Source organism: Myxocyprinus asiaticus, chromosome 13, assembly GCF_019703515.2.
Source record: "Myxocyprinus asiaticus isolate MX2 ecotype Aquarium Trade chromosome 13, UBuf_Myxa_2, whole genome shotgun sequence".
In the NCBI taxonomy this organism is placed as follows: Eukaryota; Metazoa; Chordata; class Actinopteri; order Cypriniformes; family Catostomidae; genus Myxocyprinus; species Myxocyprinus asiaticus.
Genome location: NC_059356.1, coordinates 29,105,829 through 29,120,712, shown reverse-complemented (window position 1 = coordinate 29,120,712; position 14,884 = coordinate 29,105,829). Strand labels below are relative to the sequence as shown.

At 39.9% G+C, this 14,884-nt stretch overlaps 1 protein-coding gene across 1 annotated transcript; it reads left to right on the top strand.

The window, feature by feature from the left end:
- The first annotated feature begins 6,391 nt into the window (after nt 1-6,391).
- LOC127449940 (U1 small nuclear ribonucleoprotein 70 kDa-like) lies at nt 6,392-14,560 on the top strand. The gene is made up of 10 exons (XM_051713581.1): nt 6,392-6,561; nt 7,030-7,183; nt 7,385-7,447; nt 7,726-7,780; nt 7,870-7,934; nt 8,040-8,102; nt 8,530-8,611; nt 12,750-12,851; nt 13,035-13,134; nt 13,222-14,560. The coding sequence occupies exons 2-10, from the start codon at nt 7,037-7,039 to the stop codon at nt 14,024-14,026; spliced, it is 1,482 nt and encodes a 493-aa protein (XP_051569541.1). The 5' UTR covers nt 6,392-6,561; nt 7,030-7,036; the 3' UTR covers nt 14,027-14,560.
- The last annotated feature ends 324 nt before the right edge of the window (nt 14,561-14,884 follow it).

Here is a 14,884-nt window from a genome sequence, read left to right as displayed (position 1 = left end):
GAGGACTGCAGATGTGGCCAGGGCAATATATTGCAATGTCCGTACTGTGAGACGCCTAAGACAGCACTACAGGGAGACAGGAAGGACAGCTGATCATCCTCGCAGTGGTAGACCACATGTAGCAACACCTGCACAGGATCGGTACATCCGAATATTACATCTGCGGGACAGGTACAGGATGGCAACAACAACTGCCCGAGTTACACCAGGAACGCACGATCCCTCCATCAGTGCTCAGACTTTCCGCAGTAGGCTGAGAGAGGCTGGACTGAGGGCTTGTAGGCCTGTTGTAAGGCAGGTCCTTACCAGACATCACCGGCAACAACATCGCCTATGGGCACAAACCCACCTTCGTTGGACCAGACAGGACTGGCAAAAAGTGCTCTTCACTGACAAGTCGCGGTTTTGTCTCACCAGGGGTGATGGTCGGACTCGTGTTTATTGTTGAAGGAATGAGCATTACACCAAGGCCTGTACTCTGCAGCAGGATTGATTTGGAGGTGGAGGGTCAGTCATGGTTTGGGGCGGTGTGTCACAGCATCATCGGACTGAGCTTGTTGTCATTGCAGGCAATCTCAACTCTGTGCATTACAAGGAAGACATCCTCCTCCCTCATGTGGTACCCTTCCTGCAGACTCATCCTGACATGACCCTCCAGCATGACAGTGCCACCAGCCATACTGCTCGTTCTGATTTCCTGCAAGACAGGAATGTCAGTGTTCTGCCATGGCCAGCGAAGAGCCCGGATCTCAATCCCATTAAGCACATCTGGGACCTGTTGGATTGGAGGGTGAGGGCTACGGCCATTCCCCCCAGAACTTGCAAGTGCCTTGGTGAAAGAGTGGGGTAACATCTCACAGCAAGAACTGGCAAATCTGGTGCAGTCCATGAGGAGGAGATGCACTGTGGTACTTAATGCAGCTGGTGGCCACACCAGATACTGACTGATACTGACCCCCCCTTTGTTCAGGGACATATTATTCCATTTCTGTTAGTCACATGTCTATGAAACTTGTTCAGTTTATGTCTTAGCTGTTGAATCTTTTTATGTTCATACAAATATTTACACGTTACATTTTCTAAAAATAAAAGCAGTTGAAAGTGAGAGGATGTTTATTTTTTTTTGCTGAGTGTATATATATATATATATATATATATATATGTCTTATTGTGTATTCGATATATACTTTTTTCTTTTTAGTTTTTATTTTATTTTTATTTTTTTATTCAATTTTTAATTCTTTTTTATTATTATCTATGTCTTGTTGCTGTTTTGTATTGTTGTGCACTGGAAGCTCCTGTCACCAAGACAAATTCCTTGTATGTGTAAGCATGCTTGGCAATAAAGCTGATTCTGATTCTGATTTAATCATAAAGTTCCTTAAAGGAGCAAGACGATTAAACCCACCTCGGCCGGCTACAGTCCCGACTTGGACTTAACTGTAGTCCTAAAAGCTCTTGCAGGGCCCAACTTCGAGCCTTTGGACTCTGTTGATTTGCGCATGCTCTCCGTTAAGTCCGCACTACTGCTGGCTCGGGATCTGCATGCACTATCAATCGACAATTCATGTCTGGAGTTTGGCCCTGGTCTTTTAAAAGCCACTGTCAAACCCAGAAATGGCTATGTGCCTAAGGTCCTAACCACACCCTTCAGAGCGCAGGTGGTTCACCTACAGGCCTTCTTCCATCCTCCATTTAATTCAGATGAGGAACATTCATTGCAATTGTTATGCCCTGTGCAGGAGCTACATGCATATGTTGAGCATTCACACAATTCAAACTGTCTGATCATCACTTTGTATGCTATAGAGGACGCAAGAAAGGAATGTCCGTCTCCAAACAAAGACTTTCTCCTTGGATGGTCGATGCAATTGCCCTGGCTTATGAGTCGCAGTGTAAGACTTGCCCAATTGGTGTTAAAGCACACTCAACTAGAGGCATGGCCTGCTCATGGGCATGGTCGAATGGTGTGTCCTTACAAGACATATGTTTTGCAGCAGGATGGTTTTCTCAAAACACATTCGCAAGGTTTTACAACCTAGATGTAACGTCTCTCACTTCACAAATCCTCTCTGTTTAGACCGCTTGCTATTTCATTGGCCAAATATATATCCTTATGCTCCTCCCTTTAAGGAGGAGCTCCCCATCTTTTTACACAACCGCCTGCATTCAGGCCAATGTAATTTACAATAAGTCACAAGCACTTACATTATAAATAAACTCCCTTCCCGACTGGGAGCGTGAAGGAGTAAATTCATACTATATGGCTATAGTTCATATATTCATTCTGAGTGCTCCCCTCCTGCCCCAGCACGACGGTCACTCACTGTGGCAAACTCATGTCGGTCGTCATCCCACGAGACCGCCGTCATGCGCCGTCATGTTTCCTTTCTAGGAGTTTATGTTGTGTATTGTGGTGTGATGGGATTCTGTTCCTCATATGCATTAATAAATGCAATGTCACGTACATAACCTCGGTTCCCTGAGATGAAGGGAACGAGACATGCGAACACTAGCTGCACTACAAGACTCAGAGTTCTTTGTTCTCAGTCAGAAATTCTGAGGAAATGGTGTTTGTGCACTTGCTTTTATAGCGGACAGCTTCGCATCAAAACAGGCGCGGCTCAAACACCATAGCCAATATTAGAATATTGGCGTTATTTTAGAGAGGTTTCAGCTAGGTCATGTAAGTAGGCATAATAAATGCAATGTCTCATTCCATTCGTCTCAGGAAACCGAGGTTACGTACGTAACTGAGACATTCGTTCAGCGAACTTCATGGTACAGGCCTCAGTGCACGTCCATGAGGGGAATCAGTTCACGCTGACTCTTGCGTGACGCAAGCGTGCTGGTATGTTCAAATAAAAGCAAAACCAATGAAGCTTGTAAACAGCATTCTCTTGTAAACATATCGAGCTGCATTTTCGGTTGCATCGCGGTTGTATGTGATGCGAGAGGCAGAGTGAACTGATTTCCCTCATGGAAGCGCAATGGAGAGCGACCCGAAGTAAACTATTAAAGAATCAGTTTGAGCTTTATTCCCAAATATGCTAACACATACAAGGAAATTGTCTTGGTGACAGAAGCTTCCAGTGCCCAAACAATACAACAACAACAAGATAATTAAAATAAAAAGCGAATAGAAAATATATAGAGAGAGAGAAATACACAATATATACAGTTGTGCTCAAAAGTTTGCATACCCTGGCAGAAATTGTGAAATTTTGGCATTTATTTTGAAAATATGACTGATCATGCAAAAAAAAAAACTGTCTTTTATTTAAGGATAGTGATCATATGAAGCCATTTATTATCACATAGTTGTCTGGCTCCTTTTTAAATCATAATGGTAACAGAAATCACCCAAATGGGCCTGATCAAAAGTTTACATACCCTTGAATGTTTGGCCTTGTTACAGACACACAAGGTGACACACACAGGTTTAAATGGCAATTAAATGTTAATTTCCCACACCTATGGCTTTTTAAATTGCAATTAGTGTCTGTGTATAAATAGTCAATGAGTTTGTTAGCTCTCATGTGGATGCACTGTGCAGGCTAGATACTGAGCCATGGGGAGCAGAAAATAACTGTCAAAAGACCTGCGTAACAAAGTAATGGAACTTTATAAAGATGGAAAAGGATATAAAAAGATATCCAAAGCCTTGAAAATGCCAGCCAGTACTGTTCAGTCACTTATTAAGAAGTGGAAAATTCGGGGATCTTTTGATACAAAGCCAAGGTCAGGTAGACCAAGAAAGATTTCAGCCACAACTGCCAGAAGAATTGTTCAGGATACAAAGAAAAACCTACAGGTAACCTCAGGAGAAATACAGGCTACTCTGGAAAAAGTCGGTGTGGCTGTTTCAAGGAGCACAATACGACGATACTTGAACAAAAATTAGCTGCATGGTCGAGTTGCCAGAAAGAAGCCAATGTCACAAAAAGCCCGGTTACAATATGCCCGACAACACCTTGACACGCCTCACAGCTTCTGGCACACTGTAATTTGGAGTAACGAGACCAAAATAGAGCTTTATGGTCACAACCATAAGCGCTATGTTTGGAGAGGGGTCTAGAAGTATTGTGCTCAAATAAAAACTAAAATAAATCAAAACTATGTTATATTTTAGCATCTTCAAAGTAGTCATCCTTTGCCTAGAATTTGCAGACATGTACTGTTGACATTTTCTCAACCAACTTCTTGAGGTATCCTGGGATGCTTTTTAAACAGTATTGAAGGAGTTCCCATCTATATGCTGGGCACTTAGTGGCTGCTTTTCTTAATTATTCAGTTCAAGTCATCCATTTCAAAAACATTTTTTTTATTTTATTTTTATATATATATATATAAAATTAGTTTTATAATTAAATAAATTAATATGTTGGCACAATTATATTTTTGCCTACAAACTTTCAAACATTTAAGCATACACCTTCAGATCAAAAGGTTTTTAAGATCATGAGAAACATTTCAGGCAAGTGACCCCAAACTTTTGAACGGTAGTGTGTATATATATATATATATATATATATATATATATATGTACACTGGCGGCCAAAAATTTTAAATAATGTACAGATTTAGCTGTTTCGGAAGGAAATTGGTACTTTAATTCACCAAAGTGGCATTCAGTTGATCACAAAGTATAGTCAGGACATTACTGATGTAAAAAACAGCACCATCAATATTTGAAAAAAGTCATTTTTGATCAAATCTAGACAGGCCCCATTTCCAGCATCCATCACTCCAACACCTTATCCTTGAGAAATCATGCTAAATTGCTAATTTGGTACTAGAAAATAGTTGAAAGCTATGTGATTCATTAAATGAAGCTTAACATTGTCTTTGTGTTTGTTTTTTAGTTGCCACATTATGCAACAGACTGGCATGTCTTAAGGTCAATATTAGGTCAAAAATGGCAAAAAAGAAACAGCTTTCCCTAGAAACTCGTCAGTCAGTCATTGTTTTGAGGAATGAAGGCTATGCTTGAAATTGCCAAAAAACTGAAGATTTCATACAAAGGTGTACACTACAGTCTTCAAAGACAAAGGACAACTGGCTCTAACAAAGACAGAAAGAGATGTGGAAGGCCAGATGTACAACTAAACAAGAGGATAAGTACATCAGAGTCTCTAGTTTGAGAAATAGATGCCTCACATGTCCTCAGCTGACAGCTTCATTGAATTCTACCTGCTCAACACCAGTTTCATGTACAACAGTAAAGAGAAGACTCGGGGGTGCAGGCCTTATGGGAAGAATTGCAAAGAAAAAGCCACTTTGAAACAGAGAAACAAAAAGAAAAGGTTAGAGTGGGCAAAGAAACACAGACATTGGACAATTGGAAAAGAGTGTTATGGATCTTAACCCCATTGATCTTTTGTGGGATCAGCTAGACTGTAAGGTTGGTGAGAAGTGCCCGACAAGACAACAGGAAGCGTGGGGTGAAATGATACCTGAGCATCTGGACAAACCGACAACTAGAATGCCAAGGAACTGCTAAGCTGTCATTGCTGCACGTGGAGGATTTTTTGATGAGAACTCTTTGTAGTTTAAGAAGTTCTGAATCCTGAGGGGAAAAAACTGTTCCTGTGCCTGACGGTTCTGGTGCTCACAGCTCTGAAGCGTCGGCCAGAAGGCAACAGTTCAAAAAGGTAGTGGGCTGGGTGAGTGGGGTCTAGAGTGAGTTTTCCAGCCCTTTTCCTCAATCTGGAAGTGTACAGTTCTTGAAGGGTTGGCAGGGGGCAACCAATAATCCGCTCAGCAGTCCGAACTGTCCTTTGTAGTCTTCTGAGTGAAAAAGACTTTCTAAAATATTGATCTGTTTCTCACTCAAAGCGAACGTATCACTTTAGAAGACATTCATTTAACCACTGGAGTCGTATGGATTACTTTTACTGCGATTGTCTGTACTTTAAAGTTCTGATCACCATCCACTTGCATTGTATGGACCTATAGAGCTGAAATATTTTTCTAAAAAGTCTTTGTTTGTGTTCTACAGAAAAAAGTAATACACATCTGGGATGCAATGAGGGTGAGTCAATTATTAGAGAATTTTCATTTTTGGGTGAACTAACCCTTTAATAATCCAGGCTTGATGTAGATTAAATCAGAACCAACTGGAATGCATCCCCATGTCTTTCCCACAGGCCTGAAACAATAGCAGGGGTTTTGAGTGTGACCTTAATTTATCTATGTCTAATGTATTATATAAAATAGATACAATATTACATTGATCATTACATAATCATTCATTTTATAGCATGCCCTCTTATCCGAGACACTGCTATATGGTGAGAGCCTTTATTTTGTATTAATTAACCACACCCCTTTCGTGAAGTGCCACTAGTCGCGTAAAAGCGTCGTAAAATGCCATTGTGGTTTACGGCCTCGCGCCATTTTAAGAAAGAAACAACTCGTTCTGCGCGAGGAGAAGACACGTCGGGTATTGTGTGGACCAAAATACACACAAACTACTACGAGGATATACGAAATTCATGCACGAAGATTTCCACAGACACACACAGAGGGTTTTTGGGTTAAATTGAATGCGAAGCTGAGGTAATTTGGGACTTGATGCCGCGCAGTATCGCAGTGAACTGTTGGCTATCACTGATCTGATCAAATGTTCTTCGGCTGATCCTAACAAGGATTGAGATTTGGTTTATACGCATGTGACGGAGCTTATTTGATTTGTGTGTTATGTTTCAAATAGTTTACCAAACAAGATGATGTGTAATATTAAGAGATTAGATTGTCTAATGCTTTGGTAATATCGAGTGATCCAGTTTGTTTGCATACAGTTAGACGTATTAGCTAGCATTGCTAGACGGACTTTCCAAAAACTCGTTGTTTTGTTTTTACTTGTACCACGATTTCAAGATCTATTTACAGGAATCGATTTGCACACGGTGTGCTTTGACCTCGTTATTTTCTTGATATTGAAGAAGCTTAAAATCTATTAATCATTTAGCTATCGCAAATGTCTAGATCTTTTATGAATTATATTATTATTATTTTCACTTATAGGTGAACAATGACTCAGTTTCTTCCCCCAAACCTGTTGGCATTGTTTGCTCCGCGGGATCCGATACCGTTCCTGCCCCAGCTTGAGAAGCTTCCCCATGAGAAACACCACAATCAGCCGTACTGCGGAATTGCCCCTTTCATTCGGCATTTTGAGGTGCTTTAAAGATTTTTGACATGTTTTATCTAACATATTTAATTTGAGACCACCTGTACATGTTGCAGGTCAAGTATTAGGGTCAGGTGGTTGTTGCATTATGCAAGTTCCATAAAAATTAAGAGTATTCTAATCATGAATAATTAACTGTCTTATCTTGGGTTGTTAATGTTGTTTTGTTGGTACTCACTGTTGATCCAGGACCCCAGAGATGCCCCACCACCGACAAGAGCAGAGACACGGGAGGAGAGGTTGGAAAGAAAGGTGAGGGTCATTATTAAATTAAGTTTCTGTGGAAAGGATTGCTGTTATTTTATCATGCTGATGAAATTTTAGAATGGCCTTCAATGGCCAAAAGATTTAACCAGAGTGAAGTGTTTGCTATACCCAAGGTCTTTTTTTTTTTTCAGTTTGTTTTTCAGTATTATTATTATTATTAGTCCTTGCTTTGGTTAGTGAAGTAAAATTGCGAACAATATTTATGTATTCCTGGAAAATGAAAACTGCTGTGATAACATGGGCAACTCTAATTTGAATTCCAGAGAAGAGAGAAGATGGAAAGGAGGCAAGTAATGGTGGAAACAGAGCTAAAGCAATGTAAGTAACATGACCCACTATCATTTTAACAGCAAGACCATTGTCAAATCTTTTGACCCAGTCTTTTTTTTTTTTTTTTTTTTTTGCAGGGGACCCACACAACGATCCTAATGCTCAGGGAGATGCATTTAAGACCTTGTTTGTGGCTCGAGTTGTATGTATTAATGTTCTATTTACAAGGCCACTGTCAAGAGCTACAATATTAGAAATCTATCCTAAAAAAACCCGAACCTCACAAGTCTTTACATTTTGAATGCAGAATTATGACACCACAGAATCCAAGCTGCGTCGTGAGTTTGAAGTCTATGGTCCTATCAAGCGGGTAAGTTGTTGAATATTAAGGCGGTGCAATATGGATAAAAAAAAAAATAATTATCACTATTTTTTGCGATTTTTGGCTTTCATTTATTAAATTCAAAAGGATTTTATGTTTTATTTTTTTACCCAAGTTATAGATGATGGCATCAGATATTTCTTTTTTGTTTTACTTTATTCACCTTCCCGGTTTCTGTTGTGATCTCTTTGTTCACACTGCTTTCTGATTAGCGAGATCTCATCAGTGTGCAAAATATGTGCACCAATCAAAATAGCCAACTAAATATTTAATTGCAGCTTGCTGCGGTATCTTCATATCCTGATTTTATTGTGATTTTAATTTCACAGCCCCACTGAATATGTATTATTACTGTTTCCTCACTATTCAGTTCTAGTGTCAAAGTCTCAAACCTGTTCTTATCTGCATTTATTAGATCTACATTGTGTACAACAAGAAAACTGGAAAACCAAGAGGCTATGCATTTATCGAGTATGAACACGAGAGAGACATGCACTGTGAGTAACCAAGATGTCTCATTCTTCTTTAAACATTTTTAATAAGTAATCAAATCACTCCAAAAGCAAGGTTTGGAAAAAAGGCTACACCTTATTTTACTCAACTAACAAAGAGGATTCTGTCTTTCTCTCTAATACAAACTGTTTAGTTTGTTTTGAAGCTGTAGCGGTTTCTGAAAGTGACTTTGATGGACATTGTCCATCTATTTGTTTTGTTTTTCCTTCAATGATCACAAATTGAACTTGGTGCCCATTAAACCGTGATGCTAAACACTGTAGATGAGAATATGTAACGTTCTGTACAAGTCAAGTTACAAAACTCAATTTGTGCTTGTGTGTGTGTTCTTGTGTGACAGCCCGTGTCAACCCTATCATGTCTGTGTGTTCATAGTATATTCCTGTTTCTTACCCCTGTGTGTGTGTGTTGCATCTGGTATGAGTGTTTTGGTGCAGCACATGTGTAAAGAAGGGGAGGAGTGGATTGTGGCTGTGCGTTAGCCCAACACACATTCTGATGAATGTTGCCACTCTGGCATCTCTGTAATGTTTAGGCAGTGTGACATACTGTAGCAGAGTGTTTCCGGCTGGAGCGGTGATGGTAAGCTAAAGGCCCACTGTAGTCAAAAGGTGACCCATATACTATACACCTGGTTAAGTCTGGTGCAAAAACAGCAGTTAATGTAAAGGCTATTATACCTCAGTTATATACAGGGGCTATCATGACTGATGTGTTGAGGAGCGAGTCAATGATATATATTAATTGTATGTTGTTCTCATTGCTACTGCAGCCGCCTATCTCTGATGGCTTTTGGCCAGAGCTGGCTTGCAGATCATGATGGTTTTGATACATCTACACCCTACTACCACAGCTCAGTATATGGTTGGTATGATGGGTTTGTATGATGGGTAAGATTTCTTTACACCCTCATCTAATTCTAGGTTGATAGGTGTACAATCTTTGGACCAAATCTCTTTTCATTTGCCCCATTTTGTAGGTAAATATAGGGCTGCCAGTTGTCATTAAATGTGGCTTTGGCCAGTTTTAGTGAGTGTGAGCCCATAATTAATCTCTTCTATTAAAGCCATAGTACTAATGGTGTTGTACTCTGCAAGAAGACTTAAAGTGCAAGGTGCATGTTTCTTAACAAGTATGGAAGCATATCAATGGTTGTAAAGAAAGAGAACTTCTGATAAACCTGTTGGAAGTATTGCAGCCCATGTTGCACACAATCACCGAGTTAGTTATGTCACAATGGACAAAAGTGATTTAGATTTGTAGTCAAAGCACCCACAATTACAAATTTGCTTCAGTAAATTTGAACGTGGTCTTGCATGCATCTTCAGTTACTGATTATTGGAATGGAATTTACTCGGTTAAACAGAAGTTGTCTAAAGTTTTGTAGAATACATGTAAAACATGGCACAGAAGATTGTTTTAGCACTGCCAATGTAATTTTGTTCAGTGATTAGTTAATACACTGCTCTCTGGAATACTCAATTCTGATTGGTCAATCATGCCATTGCCTGATAATTTTTTGAATATTGACCGTACATTAGGGGATAAAGTAATTTCACCGGTCATCTGGTATTGCAAGTAATTTTTCCTGCTTGTGACTCTGTGATCTTCACAAGCAAGATAAAATATATTCAACTCCAATAAACATTTTGCAGTTTAAACACTTTCTAGAACTCTTACATGAACCGGAGGAAAATTTCAGCTGTTTTTGGAAACTCAGCTGTATTTTTCTTTTTGCATAACAATAATTTTCTCATCAATATATGATCTCCATGTAATTATTTGATAAGAAGCTGTAGGATAATCTACAGTCAGCTGTCGTTATCACAAAATAAAGTTAACTGTTGATTGTCCCGTATCTATTAGCTAGAAGTAAATTTATATCCGTGTAACCATTGTACTAAAATGTAGCTAATTGGCTTTAATAGAATAGGTTAACCAAGGGCATTGAATTTTAAGAATACTACGTAGAACATTTCCATCAGTAAAAATTCTTGTTGCCAAGGATTTACCTTGTACACCTTCAACGGTAATTTTCAGACTGAGTTCCTCTGTTAGGCACTTGATCCGCAGTTGTAATAATTATATACTATATGTCCATGTAGCTATATTTCAGATATTTAAAGCTGGTTGTGGAGCTGTGTGGAGAGCAACCTTTCCATGTCCCACATTACCATATTTTAGTTCCTTCTTACAAAACTTGCTATTTGCGTCCTGTCAAAGGCTTTTATGATTTGTAAAGGACCAAATGGACAAACACAGAAGTTTTAATTAACTTGAATGTTAAAGGTTGGGTTAAACCGTTTAATTTCATGACACAGTTTTTATTAATCAAGCAATGTCCGAGATCTTTATTAAAGGGTCTCTAGAAAGACCCTGCTGCATTGTAAAAAAAAGTGAAAGGGGACTGAATATTGTGAAACCGAAATGAAAGATTTTGTTCTTGATTAGAGGGTGACTGGTAAGGCCCTCTTAATGGTTAGGTTGGTGAGGGTTGTGGTAAGGCCCTCTTTTAAAGACAGAAGTTGAATTAAAAAATGAGGGTGGATGGTAAGGCCCTCTTGTTGGATAAGTATGCTGAGGGTGGTTGGTAAGCCCCTCTAGTTGCATATGGTAGTCTGAGGGTTGTTGGTAAGGCCCTCTAGTTGAGATGTCAGGACAGGTGTGTGAACGGACTTGAGGGTTCGATGGTAAGGCCCTCATAATAGGTTTCAACTGAACTACTTCATCGGCAGTGCAGACCAGAGTAGCTTCGCGGATTTCATCATATCCCTTGTTGAAGGGTTGGATCCCTGATCACTTGATTCAAGGTTGTCCAATTTTGGTTTCTATATATTTTTTTTTGTGAGTATAAAATTGATTCGAGGCAGCTGGAATCGTCATGCTACATTTCCGTGGGGCTTTCCATCAAGGAAGTCCATCCTTGGCCAGGTGTTATGGTAAGGTGGGATCTCCAGGTAATATGGTAAGATGAGATGATGATTAAATATGTAAGGGCTTAGGTCCTGATTCTTTAAGTAGCAGAAGGAGAAAGACCCAAGAATATTTGGTCATAGTCAAGTGTGTGCACGTGTGCGAATTGTGTAACTTTTACTAAAAACTGTACTTTAAGCATATACTTAAGTATAATAGATCATTTTTAAAACAGATAATGCTAAAAGCTCTCAAGTTATTCTTTTTGTGTATGGCATATGTGTGTCAATGTGTGTGTGAATGGCCCTCAATTATTTCTTGTAGAAATTCTGTATGGGGGGGGGGTGCTTTGGAGAATGGCAAGAGTGGCGCTTGGCTTATCTGTATTCACTAAGTGCCTTTTTTTGTGCTTTTCTATAAAGATTTGAGGATAAAAATTGTTAAAGGTCAATTTCTCAATATGGTTCACCCTTAAAATTTGGTGACCTAAGTGGAATGAGGAGTTGTAACTATTTTTTCCCCCATGTTGTTAATTCTTACTTTTGTGATCCTCTTCACACTTAGTTGTACCTGCCTTCATTTTTATTTCCATCACAACAGTGCTGTTTGAAGGAAATAAAAATATATTTTTCCTTTCTGAATGCCTGAGAGATCCTGAATATTTATTAAGGATTCTCAAAGCGCTAGGTCATTTTATCCTCTACTAGTTAAATTAAATTGTTTTAAATTAAATAGTTGGTTGTTTAAACTGTGTGATGTAGTGCCTATTCAAAATTTAGATTTTATTGTAAATGGTGAAATTACATACAAACAAATATTGTGCTTCAGAAACATGCATCTGCAGTCTGGACAAGGTATGCTAACATTTTAAAGAGGAAATGTATTTTGAAAGTTGTTTGTATTGCACCTCAATCCAAGAGTAGAACCAATAAGGAAAATGATAATGGAAAATTGTTGGAATAATGTAGTTTAAACTGATGGCAACATTGTGGGTTATCTCAATCCTGGTGTCTTATCCATTTTGAGGTAAGCGTGTGCCTGCAAAAGCTTCAAATGTTTTGAGTGAAATCCGTCCAAATTCAAGGTATGAAATACTGTTGGGTGTATCCCCTTTATTCATTGTCCACCTTTTCTCTCTCTGTCTTCTCCCTACTCCCTTCATCCCTCTATCTCTGCTTTTCTATTGCTTGTCTATCATCTGTCCTCTAGCTGCCTACAAGCATGCAGATGGTAAAAAGATTGATGGACGTCGAGTCCTTGTAGATGTTGAAAGAGGACGAACAGTCAAAGGATGGCACCCTCGTAGACTTGGTAAGTTTTACTTTTAACTACTCACCTTTCAGCTAACGTCACCTTTTTTGCCCAAATTGTTTGGTAAAAAAAAAAGAACACCTGCTATGACATTCTCACAAGTAGTAAATGAATAAAATGGCAGGGTTAATGGTAAAAAAAAAAAAACCTCTGACTTTCTTTAATATTCATTTTGGTGTCCAGGTGGAGGTCTTGGTGGTACAAGGAGAGGCGGGGCAGATGTTAACATCAAACACTCAGGCAGAGATGACACCTCCCGATATGATGACCGACCAATTGGAGGGTAAGTTTGGGACTTTTTTTATTTTTTTAGGCAGTTGCATTTAGGCTTCAAATCACAACTTAACCACTGTTGTCTGTTGCCCTGCAGTGACCGGGATCGTGGTGAGCGCAGGGATCGCAGTCGTGAACGAGACCGAGACAAGGAGCGTGGAGAGCGTCGGCGCACTCGTTCCCGAGAAAGGCGCAGACGCACCAGGTCTCGTGAGCGAGAAAGGGGCATTGGTGGTCCAGCGGAGGAGACTGCAGGCAGCAATCGACGTCGAGACCGGGAAAGAGAGCGAGGTGTTACTGGAGGGAGCAGAGAAAGAAGTAAAGACAGAGATAGAGAGAGAGACCGCAAGAGGAGAAGCAGAAGCAGGGACAGAAAGAGAGACCGGGAAAGAGGGAAGGGTGCAGATGGAGGCGAAGAGGGTGTGGGCGGGCTAGCTGATGGTATGATGCCAGAAGGAGGAGAAAGGGGTATGGAGGACTCCTTGGCTGGTGAACCAGGACGGGGAGAGGAGGGAGGGCCAGAAGGAGAGGAGAGGGGTAGGGAGAGAGACAAAGAGAGGGACAGAGACCGGGACAGGAAGCGCAGCCACAGAGATAAGGACAGGGACAGGGATCGCGACAGAAGGCGAGACAGGGATAGAGATCGTGAGCATAAGCGTGACAGGGGTGATCGGGACCGTGGAGACCGAAGGGAAGACAGGCATGTATCCTCCTCGGGCGATCAGGAAGGTGTGGGTAATGGAGGTGAGGAGGGTGAAGAGCCAGTACCACCACAATCAGAGGAAGGCTCACAGGATGGGATGAGGATGATGATGATGGATCAGGATTCCATGCAGTCAGGAGAGGGCTATGCCTCCAATGAGAATGGATACAGGATGGAGGCCCAGGGGGATGAGTACTGAAAGTTCCAGATATTGCGAATGATCCAAGGTCATCCAGTTGTAATGTTTATTTGATTCACAAATGTTCTCCCCCTCACCCATTATTTAATGTCTCCACTCTTGCTTGCACTATATCCACATTGGTGTGTGAGTATTTTACTGTACTACAAACAGCTATAACTGAGAGAGCTTGGTGTCTCTCTGGTAAGAAGCGTCCTTTTTGTTAAAAGATTGCTTAGCTGGACTGTGATTTTTATTTTAACCCAGTTGACTTTTGGGTGACTTGGCTTTCATGCATCATTAAATAACTGGCTTTATGACTCATTTCAGTTCCCTGTCTAAAATAAACTTTAAAGATCACTTGACTGAGGCACTCTGTATTTTACTACAGTGTAGAATATTCAATAGGGGATAAGTAATTGTCAAATAATTTTGGGTTGTTTAGTACCATTATATCAAAGCTGTTTAATTGTTGACTACAAGAGTAATTTCTTGATGGTTGGTTTAAACGCAGTCTGAACAATGTTTCTTTTGTTGGTCATTTTTTTCCCTGTTGCAACTACACATTTTTTTTGTCATGTACTTTTGTTTTATATTTGGTACAATCTGTGGATCTCATATGAATTGAACAGTGATACAAATTTTACTGAAGAGAAAAGGAAAGAAAGGAACAGTTCACCCAGAAATTAAAATTCTCATTTACTCGCCCTCATGCCATCCCAGATGTGTATAGCTTTCTTCTGCTCACCACAAACAGATTTTAAAAAGAGTATTTCAGCTCTGTAGGTTCTCACAATGCAAGTGAATTGTGACCAGAATTTTGAAAGTCCAAAAAGCACATAAAGTCAGCATACCTGTGGTTAAATACATATTTTCTGA